Source organism: Onychomys torridus, chromosome 9 (genome assembly GCF_903995425.1).
Source record: "Onychomys torridus chromosome 9, mOncTor1.1, whole genome shotgun sequence".
Taxonomy (NCBI): domain Eukaryota; kingdom Metazoa; phylum Chordata; class Mammalia; order Rodentia; family Cricetidae; genus Onychomys; species Onychomys torridus.
In genome coordinates this window covers 11,423,499-11,438,473 of record NC_050451.1, presented here as the reverse complement: position 1 = coordinate 11,438,473, position 14,975 = coordinate 11,423,499, and the positions used below count along the sequence as shown (strand labels likewise).

The 14,975-nt window shown below is 37.6% G+C and overlaps 1 protein-coding gene across 4 annotated transcripts in view; it reads left to right on the top strand.

Annotated features, from left to right (window-relative positions):
• Nrg3 (neuregulin 3) overlaps positions 1 to 14,975 on the top strand; it is a 1,086,061-nt gene that overhangs the window by 1,060,395 nt on the left and 10,691 nt on the right. For 2 of the 4 annotated variants that reach the window (XM_036198820.1, XM_036198824.1), the window contains exons 7-8: positions 9,612 to 9,739; positions 13,980 to 14,150. In XM_036198820.1, coding sequence (XP_036054713.1) covers positions 9,612 to 9,739; positions 13,980 to 14,150 — 299 coding nt within the window. Of the gene's footprint in view, positions 1 to 9,611; positions 9,740 to 13,976; positions 14,151 to 14,975 lie in introns of all 4 variants that reach the window. The other 2 variants (XM_036198821.1, XM_036198822.1) reach the window with 2 other exon arrangements.

The window sequence follows — 14,975 nt, the reverse complement described above, 5'->3', positions numbered from 1 at the left end:
CAGGACAGGCACCAAAATTACACAGAGAAACCTTGTCTTGGAAAAAAAATTACCTGTGTCTGGCATCCCTTCAGTTCATTAAATATTCATGAGAAAGATTTAACTCTACAGTCATTTAACAGGAAGTGAAACACATAGTCACATGATGTCACATGATTTTTCTAGACACATTGAATGCTGGCTACAGATGAGAGTTGCTTATCCCTGCAGTGACTCAGAAGCAGATATCCTTTGCCTCCATTTATAAGTAGATTCTTTGTGACTTAAAGGTGAACTATTCTCATTAGCTGTGTCCTGGAAGAGAAGGCACTGAGGATAGAGTTATGACTTCCCGAGCCATCGAGACAAGAGTGTGAAACTTCTCAGAGGAGTTCAAGGATCAGATAGACAGTCATTTAAAGGGAGGATATTGGTTCTCCCATTAAACCAAGAAAGCATATTCGTAACCACAAAGAAAGGTAAGAAAATTATATAGCCACTTTAAAGACAGGTTTATGGGTAAAAGTATCATTCAATAGGAATTATGGGGAAATCAGGGTCCTCTCTTGGGGGCCTTCGTCTCATTAATAAGAGAACTTAAGAACAGACCAAAATGGTAACTTGAGTATAATTTTATTAGAGTTTGAAAGAAAAAATGATGAAGCAGACAAGCTGTAAATCTCAGCCACTGCTTAGAAGGCAGAGACTGAGAAGAAGCAGGCCCAATTGGAGGTTAGCCACATGATGGACAAGCAGCATTATGGCAGGAGGGAGGCTTTGGGAAAACAGTGAACTCTGAGATAGTAGGTAAAGCATGCTTAGCATAGAGATGGAAATAAAAAAAGAAGGTTACATTTTTCTGAATAATTCTGAAAAGTGGGTTGACTTACCAAGAGCCATAGCTTGGCTATGTTAAGTAACAGAACTAGGAGATGAGAACTTTGGGAAGGAAATGTATGTCATCCTGTTAAAGGGATAATTATTCCTTTATTGCTTTAGCCTGGCTTAAGGTGGCAGTGCCTTTGTGGGGAATGGTCCCTTAGATGATAACCTGCCTAACTGGATGTTAGGCCTCTTTCTACCCATCCAGAGATTCCATTCTCTTGACCAGAATGAAAAGGTTCCTTTAGTAGTCTCTATTGCTGCCATGTCAGTTAAAAGACAACAAAGAGCGATAAAATATAAGAATAAAGAATGCAATGCCTAACCCATCTGTTACAATTGTTAAGAGTATATTTATTCAATAATGCTTATTTAATATTTACTTGTGAGTGGAACAATAACAATGGTTGGTGACCTCAGAATGTGCACAGGCTAATTGTAGACACATGTATGTATTAGGTTTGAGTAGGGAGAGGAAAAGGTATTGGAGATGAACAGTCTTAAGTGGAATCATCCTTCAGTTAGGAGGTTTATTAATGTAACAACTGGATGGTATGGCCAGAGTCTAACGTAGGAAGATTTAGTTGCACCAAATGAGGCAAGGGGTCCAATTTTAATGGTATCTAAGGGAAGGATAAATGCTGCACCACAAGGAAACAATCTTAGATTGTATATGTCTTATGTGGTATTGCAGAGGTAGTGGTGAAGGGTTGTGACAGGAATCACTCCTTTTAGGGTAGAAGAATGAGGCTTGGTTAATGTGTGACTGGTGACCTGACCTTTGTTGAGCTGCTTTCAACCTCTGGGCAGCACAGTGGGTTATGTTAACTATGTAGGGCCTGTTTTTTCTGACGATATGGAAGTATATCCTAATTTTTAATATGGCTACTTAAAAATAAGGAAAAAAAACAACTCTGAATAATTTCAAAGGGAGTTCTGAAACCTGCTCCATGACAGTAATATTTGAATTGAGTAAGTTGAAGCCATTGACATATCTTATAGGTTTAAGCCAGGAATCATTTCTTTAAAATGCTTATTACTTTTGAGTAGTTCCTCCTGAAACCTAAGTTCTTGCTCAGCATATCCAGTTCTAACTTACTGATTCATTTATTCATCTTTACATTCACATACATATTAAATAGTTAATAAATATTAGCATATACATGGTGAGTTGTCATAATGATTAAAAATTCCCATCATGGATGAAATGCTCCTGCTCTCGGAGCATTTGCTTATTATTCCGGATGATGTCTACTAAATACTAAACCCTCAGATGTGAGATCTAAGGTGGGCTGATACCTACAGCCAGTGGACTGAGGAGTGCTGTGAGAGCCTCTAGCATGAAGGCTGGGGCTTTAATACTGAGATGAAAACAGCTCTCTGCAAGATGTAGCAGTAGCCTGAAGCAGAAGCTCAAAGAGGTGTCTAAGGAGGGAGATAGGAAGGGAGCTTGTTGGCCCTTGTGTCTGCAAAAGGGCTGTAGTTATAATATTTTGCTTTAGAGGAACTCTGGAGAAAATTGTTAGAGTTCTTACTATCAAGGTACACAAGCACACACCAAAAACAAAACAAAACAAAACAAAACAAAACAAAACAAAAAAAACCTCAAAGCAACAATAGGCAAGTTGCTTTTAATTACTTACATTAAAAAATAACTTGAAAATATGGCGTAAACTTTCAGATTTCCATCTCTTGGCTCCTGAGTCATACTGGTAATAAAAAACGTTTGACACATCCGGAGATGAGCTAGGCACAGAGTAGAAAGACATACATTTAGAACTGTTTTTCAAACATCCTCCATCCTGCCTTCATGGCCTGGGGTTCCAGAACAGGTGATTATCTGCTCTGTCAACATCACTTTCCAACAGAAACCCAGCTTTCATTTAACCTCCCGGCTCCCACTGAGTGTAAGCACCAGGCCAGGGAACAACAATGTCATTGCTCTACTACCTACAGCATCATGCTTAATTTGACAGACCTATTGATTCCAATACACCACCAGCAGTTATTTAGCTGCAAGGCAGCAAGGGGGCAGATGGCAGTGGAAGGGCTCTGTGCCCACAGGGAACATTCCACACAGGAGGGTAATTAGGATGAGGGCTTCCCCCAAGAATCTACACTGTGTTGAAAAGTAAATCATTCAGGTTCATGCTGAGGTCAGTGAGTGGATGACTAAGTCTTCTTATTCACTAATAAAAGGCATTGTATTTCTTCTACAAAATAAGATTGTAAGAAAACATAAACAAAGACCATCAGGGTCTGAGGCAAAGAAAGTGCATGGAGCCTACTACCAAACTTTGTGATATCCTAGAGGATATTCACAGGGAGATCCAGACAGGCAGCTGACCAGAGCACTCAAACATCACTTGAGAACAGATCTGATAACTAAAATCACCCGCATGCAGGTCTTAGCTTCTCCCAAGAGCAATAGGAGAAATTACAATAAATGCTGTTAGTATAGAGCACATGCCCAAAAGCCATAGCTAGTCCTAGGCAGTTATGCTGACTTGTAGGAAGGCTTGGTACAGATGAACTGTTGGCAGATAGTGCTATGAATGTTAATGGCTCTCAGCTGAGATTGCTAGAAAGCTAGGTAGAGACAAATTCTGTCTTTAGTCTCTAGATGTTTTGTGTGTGCTCATATATGTCTTTTGTTCTTTTTTCATTTTATGTATTCCCTCAAGTGTATGTTTTGATCATCAAGAAGATAGTACTGATAGAATTTTCATATAATTTGTGCTTAGTTTTTCATAATAGAAAATATGATTTAGCAATAGATACTATAATGCCACAGTTGTTAAAATTTTAAAACTCAATACTGATAAATGTTTACTGTTGTATTATTAATTGAATCCCATGATTGACTAAACTAAGCGATTTCTTACCTCACTATTTATTTTTTTTATTGTTAACTATTTATTTATTTATTTGTTTGTTTGTTTATTTGTTGTTTTGTCCCTTCACCCAGGAACAACCCTGCTCCTATATTGGTGCATATTTTAGCTTCCTCTTAGTCTTGCCAGTTTGTAAGCATTGGTATGGCTCTATTGATCTGGGCAGTTCAGAGTAGTACTAGATGTTGAACTTGCTGTCCATGCAGAAGCACCATTTTTTCACATCAGGTATGTACACTGGCAGTGTGGTGAGTCAGCACTGCTGTCACTCTGCTGTGTTTCTGAGGTTGTCGTTTTCAGGCTCTCTCACTATTCAGATATCCTTCCCATCTTCTTTACAGAATATGAAAATGGTCATATGTAGCTCACTCATAATGAGTAAGAAGGTGTATTTTTTCCTGATTATACAAAATCTGCATGAATTATTTGGATATTCTGGCCAGGGTTTGGTTTCTTCTCATCCACTCATTTATTTATTCTATAGTCTCTATACCAACTCATAAATAACTATTTCATACTTGGATTTATAATGCAAAGAGTTAAATATTATAACCAGAGATTGTTAGGGAAAATTATGAGCTCCAGAAACCAGGATAAGCTTGGCATGACCACCCTATTCAATATGCTAATTAAAGAGATCGGTGAAAAAAGTAAAAAAAAAGAAAAGAAAAAGGATTTATTTAATCTAGCTATATGAATAAAGGATCCCAGTTATCCTACATTAGGCTCTCAGTGTTAGATAGGATTACCTCTTGCCCAGGGGATAACCTTGCCTTGTGTATAAGGCCCTGCATGTGCAAAAGGAGTGTGTCCCATGGGTTCTGCTGCTTGTGAAGTCCAAGGTGACTGCAAGATTAAGACAGCGATTTATACCGGCCTTTAGACTCGGAGTAAGATGAAGTAAGCTAAACAAACACTCCTTGAGTAATTAACATGTGCAGAGATAAGCAGGTGATCCCCAAATAATGGAGACAGGCACAGAGTGAAGACAGAGAGGCCAGGATTTTTTTCTTTTGACTTTATTTACCTAATAAGTTCAAATGACAAGGGGGGTTTTTGTTTGTGTTTTTTTTTTACCAAATTCATGTTTTAAGTGCCCATTTCAATGATGTTAGGTTGTGACTGGGCTGTTTTGGCTTTGTCCAGTAGTTCAGCTGCCTGTGTCATTTGGATACTGTCAACTGATCAGTTTTTGAGGTGTTTGTGTTGAACACTGCAGGATATTTCAGGCCTAGTCTGTAGATAATCTGGTCTAATCATAGAATCAGGCTCCCTCCCCAATAACATACCTTTAATTGCAGAATGCTGCTCAAAACAAGATTTGTTAGCTACAAGTATTTCTTGGCAATGAAATGGATTTGCTTATAGGCCTTCTTGTCAAACAGATCTCAGACAAATATAATTTTTTTAATGTAACCATCTGTACGTAAATTTGGCTAAGTATTACCTCACATTGAAGTCTCCCTTAATACCAGTCATTCACTACCTTTTGTCTAGTCCCTACCCAATGCACTAGGAAAAAACTTGGCTTCATTACCCCCATCCATGTACATATTTTTTCTTCCACAGGACAGATATCAGTAGGATCCGAAGTTCATATTGCACCTGTACATATGTTTGGCATCTAAAGAGTACTTACATGCAGTTTTCACTTTAATGCTAGGCCCCCTATTTCCAAAGTTGCTTAAGGCTGTACTGCTGCACCATCTCCACCTCCCAGAGGTGCACTGTGACATACTTGTGACATCTCCTCTTCTCAGAGTCAGCATTGCTTCCTAAGACATCCAGACACTTAAATGTTATTCATGATATTAATATAACTCCATTTCCTTAATAAGTCTAAGACTTTTATTGTTACACTATTTTCCTCTGTATAATTTGATAGTTTTTGTCTTTGAAGAAGTTGGTTACTTTCACTAAGTTATGAAATTTGGAGATACTGAATTGCTAGAGGATGTCTTTATATTTTTCCCATGCTTACTGTGCAGTGAGAAAAGTCTCTTATTTTGTTGATAAATTATGATCTCTCTCTCTCTCTCTCTTTCTCTCTCTCTCTCTCTCTCTCTCTCTCTCTCTCTCTATATATATATATATATATATATATATATATATATATATATATTGACATGCATGTATCTTTTCATAATCTCAAAATTTATTGAATAATAATGAATCACAAGGTGGTATAGTGGATGCCAAATACTGCCTTTTGTTGGTTTGAGTAAGAATGGCCACCCCATTGGCTCATATATTTGAGTGCTTAGTAATCAGAGAGTTGAACTATTTGAAAGCATTAGAAGGATTTGAAGGTATGGCCTTACTGGAGCAGGTATGGTCTTTTTGGAGGAAGCATGCCACTGGGGATGAGCTTTGAGATTTCAAAAGCCCATGCCATCCTCAGGTTCTCTCTTTGCCTATGAATCAGGTGTACTGTTCCAGTCTACTGTTCCAACATCTGCCTGTATGCCACCATGCTTCCTGCCACAATGATAATAAACTAACCTTCTAAAGTTTAGGCAAGCCCCCAACTAAATGCTTTCTTTCATACATTTCCTTAGTCATGTGTCTCTTCACAGCAATAGAACAGTGACTAAGAAACCCCCTTTCTTTGAAAGTTGGGGCTAGATGAATACATATTCTTTTATTCAAATAATAGTTACTAATGTCTTAATTAGTGTTTCTTTGCTACAATAAAACACCATGACCAAAAGCAGCTTGTGGAATAAAGAGTTTACTTTCCTTATATGTCCACATCACAGTTCATTTTAAAATATAGTCAGGCAGGAGCTCAAACAGGCAGGAACATATAGGCAGGTACTGCTGAAAATGCCATGGTGGAACACAGCTTATTGGCTTGTTCCTCATGACTATCTGAGACTGCTATCTTATACAACTAAGGACCAGCAACCTAAAGGTGGCATACTTAGTGAACTATGCCTTCTCACATAAATCATCAATCAAGGAAATGTATCATAGGCTTTCTCAAGAAGCCGATCTTTTGGGGTCATTTTTTGAAGTTTCCTAGCCAATGTATCATCTATCTTTATATATTATCTTTCCCTTCCAACAGATCCACTGCTATACTATTTTAAAAATCATTCCAACATCTGACATGGGTTTTGTTGCTTACTTTCCCCCTGCAAACTATCCTGTTATTTTCTTCTTGTTTGTCAGTAGAACATACATATTTTATTAAATAGGATGGACATAGCAGATTGAAGAACAGGTGTACAATTAAATAGGTCATTTCTTTTTGCACTTGGTCACCCAGTATGTAGGCCATGCTGGCTTCAAACTCAGAGATCCTCCTAACTACATTTCCTGAGTTCTGGGATTAAATACATGTGCCACCACACCAGGGCCAAATAGATCATCTTGTTTTAAATTTGTGTGTGTTGTATGAAGTGTGTACTTGTATGTGTATATGTGGAGGCTGGAGGACAATTTTAGAAATTGGTCCTTGCCTTTCACCTTGTTTTGAGACAGAGCCTATCTTTTGTTGTTTATTGCTGTGTGCACTAGGTGAGACAGCCCATATGTTTGAAGAGATGCTCCTTTCTCCATCTCCTATCTCACAAGAAGAGTGTAGACATTGAGGGCCAAATTCGGTTATTAAAATAAAATACAAAGAGAGAAAACTATGACAAAAATAACATTATGAAAAGAAATTTGTACTTACTGGACCAAGTGTCATAAATTTTAAACAAGTGTAATATAACAATATCCTGAATAAGCATGTATTATAAATACTAGCCATAAGCAAAACCAGCTAATAAGTGGATTTCATTCAGCACTTTGGACAGAGCTCCCATTTTAGGATTCAAGCAGACTGAACTAATGGCTCAAATTCTTTCTTGGAAATACACTGCTTTTACAAAATGAATAAGTTGCTGACTTACAATGATTTCTCTAGAAAATGAAGATCTTCAGGAACAGTTGGCTGAACTTTGCTTCAAGATGTAACTCTGATTTTCATTTTAATCTATTACAAATTGATTGCAATTGAGGGAGCAAAAACATTCTACCTTCCATATTTTTCCATTTGGGTTCTGGGTATTTTTTTTTTCAGTATTACACATTTCTAGGTGGGGATAGCAAATATTTTTCCAGGTTTATACTTAGACATTTGTTTATTACAAATTCTTTTTTCCAACTTAAGGTAATTGGTTGTGGTTATTAAATAAAAACATTTTCCTGCTTTAATTTCTGGATGTTGCATCCTAGTAAAAAGCATTTCTGTCCCTTAATGCTATGAGCAAATTATTATTAGTCATATAAACTATTTCCTCATTCAAAAATTTCATTCATCCAAGTCTGAAAAGGACATTGATTTTATACTTTTATCATTACCCATAATTATGCTCATTGCTACACATATTCTCTTAACTTACAGAATATCTTTAGTATGCTCTTCTGTAATAGTCTATATAATTAAGTTAACAAAATCTATGTTATTTTATTGTTATTAAGGAAACGTTTTAAAAATCAATCAGTCCATTTCTCTAATATATTTGTGATTTAGTTTTTGTTTACATATAGTTATTTAATTAGGCTTTAAAAGAAACAAAACTAGACAGGAAATTTACTCTATTTTCTTGAATAACAGGAGCCTCACTATCTCTTCCTAAATCTTATGCTTTTTCTTCAGACAATGCTACATGTAATTGTTTATCATGTAATAAAAGCTGTCAACATGCCCAAATTCCTCCAGGGTTTTATGCTGTGCTATTAGCCATGTTGTATACTTTTGAAGCTGTTTTAAAGAAGAAAAATTATAAATATTTATTACTTGTTTTTCTACATATGAAATATCAATCTTTGAAAGTAATTTTGTGTAGAAATAAAAAAATGTATTTTACTTGATATTGCTCTTACACATTTTTAGCCCCATAATTTCCAAGTAATATCTTTATCCATCTAGTGTGATTTTTATTTTATTATTTGTTTTGTTTTTGAGACTGTGTCTTATTGTGCCTCTCAGGCTGGCCTCAAACTCATCAGGCCCACTCCTCATCTTACCAAGTACTGCAATTACAGGCATGCACGACCTCATGATCTTTCCTCTGCTGTTGCAAACATGCTCCTTCAGAAGTTGGATGGCTGAAAGTATTGTTAGTGTGCGAATTTGCCTTTTAACTTTTAAATCTTGCAACTCAGTTCTCCTACTCATTGAGGTTTTTACATTCATCACAGCAATTTTCCCCTCCAGTGTACCATTCTGTCTTGTTATATACCAGCTACAATAGTTTCTGTTGCATAAATAATGCATTCTTTCATTTCTCTTTCTTTCTGATTTCTTTATACTTCTTATATCCTAGTCATTGTGATGTGTATCCACCAGTGCCAACAATGAATCACATTCCTAACTCTTACTTTCAGCAACCAGAGAGGAAGTCTTATTTTTTGTTGTGTTCTAGGACTGAGGGCTATAATGCCACAGTAAAGCACGTGCAATGTCCTGGGTTCAATCCTCAGCACCAAAATAAAGAAAGTTAAACCATAGTTGTTTTCCTTAATCTTTTCCCATCTTCTTACCTCTAACCTTAAGCCAAGCTGAAATTAGATGCCCTTAAGTTTTGTTCCCAAGTTATTCCTCAAATTTATGTAAATATAAGATTCTAAGCAGCTTCTACCAATTGGTTGGAAATGGGCTCTTTGGTTAAAATATAAGTGCTCTCCTTTCTTGATATCTGTTTACTTTCTTGAGAGAGAGAGAGAGAGAGAGAGAAAGAGAGAGATGAAATGCACAGTGTTTCTATCATTCTTCTGGGACTTCTCAATGCTTAGCTCTTGTGCTACTAGCCCACTTCTCATAATGTACCCACAGCTCACAACTCTGCATGTGATTTCCTACAGTATTCAAAGGCGGACAGGCATCCTGTGACTGCACTGGAGAAAATAATGGAGTCAAGTTTTGCGGGTCCCCAGTCATTCCCTGAGGTCCCTTCTCCTGACAGAGGAAGCCAGCTTGTCAAGCACCACAGGTACTGTTAGATAATCATGGTGGGAGTGGGTGAGTTCACATTAGAAGTTGACACCTGCCAGAGGATGGCTACAGGATCCACCAGTCCTATAGAGGCGATTGTTTTCGCTTCTATGTGACAGGCTATCTGTGGAGGTGATGTTCAGGCAGCCAATAGCCAGGAAGCAAATTCTTCAGTTTGTCTCAGCAGCATCACTCTCTCTCCAAAAGCAGAGAGGAACTCTTAGCTCTCATCAAAGCTGCAGGCACAGACCAGTGAATGAAGCAATTACACTCTGAAAAACCATTAAAAGTTTGATTTTTTTTTCCCCTAGTCTTCCTGGTCACTGGTTGCAAAGCTAATGTCTAATTCTTCTCTAGGCAGCTGATGTGACATGCACCAAGTGTTCCAAATGTTCCTCACAAAAGAGAAGTTTCCAGAGGCAAATCCTGGAGAGTACCCTCTCTGGGCCTGTAAGATATTCTCTTATCTGAGGAGTGTCATCCGTGTGTATGTGTGTGTGTGTGTGTGTGTGTGTGTGTGTGTGTGTGTGTGCGCGCGCACTGATCATAGAAACTATTTCTTTGGAGGTGAAGACCAGCTACAAAGTCAATTGATGCATCCCAGGAAATTCTCAAGCTGGGCATACTGTCCAGCATCTTTTCATCCACATTGTCCAAACCAAAGGGTAGATTTGGAACTAATACTAGAGTATACATCATGTTTGTGTGTACTAAAATGAATATCTTTAATCTGTAAAAGTTGTCCAAAGACTGAACATTCTTTTCCTTAGTGATAAGCAGTTTTTAATATTTTCAAATCATAAGTATGTATGTATGTATGTATGTATATTTTATATATATTGTAAACTTTTTAAAGTTGCATCAGTTGTTTCTAGCAATAGATGATAATGTTCACCTTTTACATTAGCAAGATAGAAATGCACAACAGAAGAGCTGACTTCCTACTCTCCTCTTTGAAAGACTATTTTCCTGGCTGTATTTCCTATGAGAGTTTCAGTTACTATAATATTGAGCACACTAAACCCCAGCAGTGATTGGTGATGTCTCTTTAGTAGCTAAATTCTAGGGTACCAAGGACTTGACAAAGAAAATAATTTCGGTATCTTCAATTTAGGATTGAAATAGTTTGCATCAGTTATTATTGGCAAGTCTGCAATATGTCATAGCTTGCATTTAGATAATTCCTATTAAAACAGCCTTTTATTCTGCTTGACCTCATGGAAGCTGCCTTAATTAGAGAAATAAATTCCAACATTGCTAGCTTTTTCAAAGGCAAATAGTTTATCCAAAACAGTATTATCCTCTGCTTATTCTGAAATGTATTATAGTAATTATCTACCCTATCAAGTAAAATAGTATAATATTACTCTGCAACATATTATAGCAAAAAAAAAAATTGAATTCAAGATTTTTAAATGATAGCTTCTGCCATGTGGGAACTACAGCACCATTGTGTCCAGTTAGTTTTTGTCAGTCTCCCATCCTCAGCTTTGATTGTGGTTTCTAGAACTCCAAGATTAAATGAGGGTGTCTTTAAAGACACTTCCTTTTGTTTTTTGTTTTGTTTTGTTTTATTTTGTTAGTTCAATGACATTGCAGTATCTGTTGACATAGCTTGTATGCTGATAGATGGGTAAGGGTTGATTTATGAAGTGCTTTTAGAACTTGAAATTATAGTTTAATACATCATAGCTTTTGTTTTTTAAAACATGCAATAGACTAAACAGCTTTATGATTGATAACCTGTATAATGATTTATATATCCTTCCAACCACTCCATAATTTCCTGAATGTCCCTGGGTTAGAAGGCCTGAATCTCTGATTGATCAATAGGTCTACAACTACTTTTGAAGATGGGTCACTACTTCACACTGGTAGACCTTGTTTTGACAGTTCAGCAAGCTATGAATAATTAATTTCTTGTTGTGCACTGAAAATATGACACCCTTGGATGCCTTATTTATGAAACAAAGCTATTAATCTGAAACTGTTATTTCTAATGTTTAGTAAAAAACCTACTTGTTGAAAAACACTGTTGAGGCATATCATTTTATTGTATTATATTTTGGCAATCTAACTTGCTCACAATGGCATCAATGTAGGTTGACAACTGTGATGGGAGCCCAGAGCATCCAGTGACACAGATAAGCCTTTGCATTGCCAGTTATGGCATAGTAATGTGATGTTGTGTACCTCACATTGTTGACCTTGCACAGGACACTTGGTGTACTTCAGCTCTTTCATCTCTGATGTGAGCCCACACACATACCTTGCTTTGGCCTGTTCCCTCCACCATTCTCACTCAAATAACTTTCTCTGCAAAGCCTTATGTACCAGGTGAGCTTCCTACTTCCTGTCCTCTGGCTTCTGGTGTATCAGAGGTACTGGTGAGGGATGGAAGGCCTGGAAAAATGAGGCCATAGTCATTCCATTCCCTGCCTCATTCATGCCCCACTCTGGTCTTTTGGGGCCACAGAGCCTGCCACCTGACTTTGTCCTTACAATGCTGCCTCTATTCTGGAAAGTGCTTTCTCACCTTGATAGTAATGGCTTCCTATTGTTAGTGGCCTGAAGTACATTAATGTCTCCTGTAGCTTCATCTCTTTTTATCCCAAGTAATGACCACTGACCATGCTTCTTATAATCTTCTCAACTGGTCCAAGTTAAAGAGACTCTTATTTCCCTCCAAGATTCTGGCACAATTGTCTTCCATCATGTTTCCAGCAACAGAGAGGTCTGAGATTTAGACCCCGATGCAGCTCACTGTGGTGCCAAAGTCCCCAAACCCTGGATCCTAATTTGTATGTGAATAGACAGAGTGGAGGGAGAGGAAGAGACTCACTGTTGAAGAGTTCCTATAAAGATGTTGTCTAATATTGAATGTGATGACCATGTTGTTAGCATTTGGAGATTTCAACCTACAGCAGATGACATGGCTAACAACTAAAATATCATGACTGACATCATTTGCTGTCTGCACAAAATTGAGAAGTTAATGTCAACCTGCCACCTTAACAGAACCACCAAGATGGCTGTGAGCACTCAAGTATCAATTTCTCAAACTCCCAGTAAAAATATTTGCAAAAATTACCAGGCATGCCAGTGCATGCCTTTAATCCCAGCACTTAGGAAGCACAGATAGCTGGATCTCTGTGAATTCAAGGCCAGCCTGGTCTACACAGCAAGCTTCAGGTCAGCCAGAGCTACACAGTAATTCCCTAACACCACCCCCTTTTTTGTTAAACACATTTTATAGTTATTAAATAGGAATAATGATAATATTGATGGAAAAAGTGTCAAAACCCAAATGGTTGAGTGATAGGAGTATAATTGCTTTAGGAGGCTTTCCTCTGTGAGTATACTGCTGAGTTTTGAATATTTTTCATCCTGGCCTATACAGTTGCAGTGGTTTTTTTCAGATGATGTGGGTGCAGCATGAGATTCTGAGATCACTATATGCTTGTGAAGAACTGTTTGGACTACATGACGTGCAATCTCATGGAACACATAAGTTTGAACATAGGCAACTCACTCAGTAGATGCAGAAAGGAATCAATAAGGAATCTTTGATCAATTTCAACTTGCCAATCTATCTTCATAGAATCCAGTTCTTTTAATATAGTCTCCAAATAAGGGCTCACTTTGTTAAGTAACTTATGTCTTTTGTCCTTGATATCCTCTACAAATGGTCAGTCATGTGGGAAGTTTAAATTTGTACAGCCAAGGAAATCTAAGCAGGTGCATATTCAAAGCAAACTCAAATGCAAAACTAGTTTCTGGAGACCGATGAAAATCTGGGATGGTAAACTGAGAATTTAACACATATTTGAAGGAAAGAATGTCAATTAAAGTAAAGCCTGTTTATCCTATCACTAAGAAATGGAAATTCTGCCATAAATCCCCTCTGGGCTTCCTGTGTTTTATTCTCATCACTACCTAAGACAGCCTCTGTGGCTTGGGGAATCAGGGTGGAGGGGAACTGGGATCCTGAGGCGCCCTTAAACCCACTTCTGTCTTAGCTAGAAAACCAGACACAGGGAATTCTTGTTCTCAGCACCTCCAAGAGTAAGTGAATTAAGCCACTTCTAATTTTATCTGAGTATATATTTGACATTGATAGCATAGAACTTTAAGAATGTGTAGTATAAATTCAGTGTCTGTAACATTTGAGTCATTTCTTAGAGGTTATGATAAACTCTTTGCTTTGTTGATTTGGTTCTTTTTCCCCAACTTAGCAGGAGTATTTCTTCTTGCTGCAGCCCAGGACAAAGGAGTGGGGTGCTGCACAGGAGTACCTTCAGAAGGACACCACCTTCACCCCGAAGTCGACTGGGTGGGATTGTAGGACCAGCATATCAGCAACTGGAAGAGTCAAGGATCCCAGACCAGGATATGATACCTTGCCAAGGGTAGGTCTTAAAGCAACGGACTTACAAGGGAGACTGTTGGAAGTCTGACACTAGTACCAGGCAGTGGTGGTACACACCTTTAATCCCAGCACTTGGGAGAAACCCTGTCAAAAAAGAAAAAAGTTTGACACTAGGTTAGTATATACCTGTTTAAAAAAAAGAAAAGCTTTCTTAGGATGTATAGTAGTATAGAAAAATATATTTAACTTTCTGATCAGCAGTATGAACAAAACTCTAAAATATAGCCTATAACATAAATATGATATCTATTTCCACCCAGTACTCTTGAATGTGGGGTTTAGGTAAATATGAAGAGAAGAAAGTCACAGAGAAATGCTCTGAACTTAGAGGTCTTCATTATTTGTGATATGGAGGTATCAGGAATTTTGAACCCCATGGCTGTAATGCCAACAGTACAAAGGCATTGTGTCCTCTAGGTAGCACCAACATCCATAGGGCTCAATGTATAGTGAGTGGAATGGAAGATGGGTTCTAGTCACAACTTTTTTCTTGGTATAAACAACTCAAGCATACATGGAATAAGTAAGTTATCATTAAAGTTGGATCCCTGTCCTTTATGACTTGTGTCAATTTCAGAAAATGTTATCATCTGGGCTCAAGCTGTATTTGGGTTAACCCCCCCAAATATTGTTGGCCATATCAAAAAGGAAGTATTAAGAACCTGGGTCAGACACATGGTATTCACAGGAACAGTTTTTTGCTGTAGTAATTCTCATAATGCTATCATTAATTTCAAGAATCTAGATTTACTCTAGATAATTCCAGAGTTGGGCTCTACTTGTGTCCAGCAGTTGACTTTCTGAA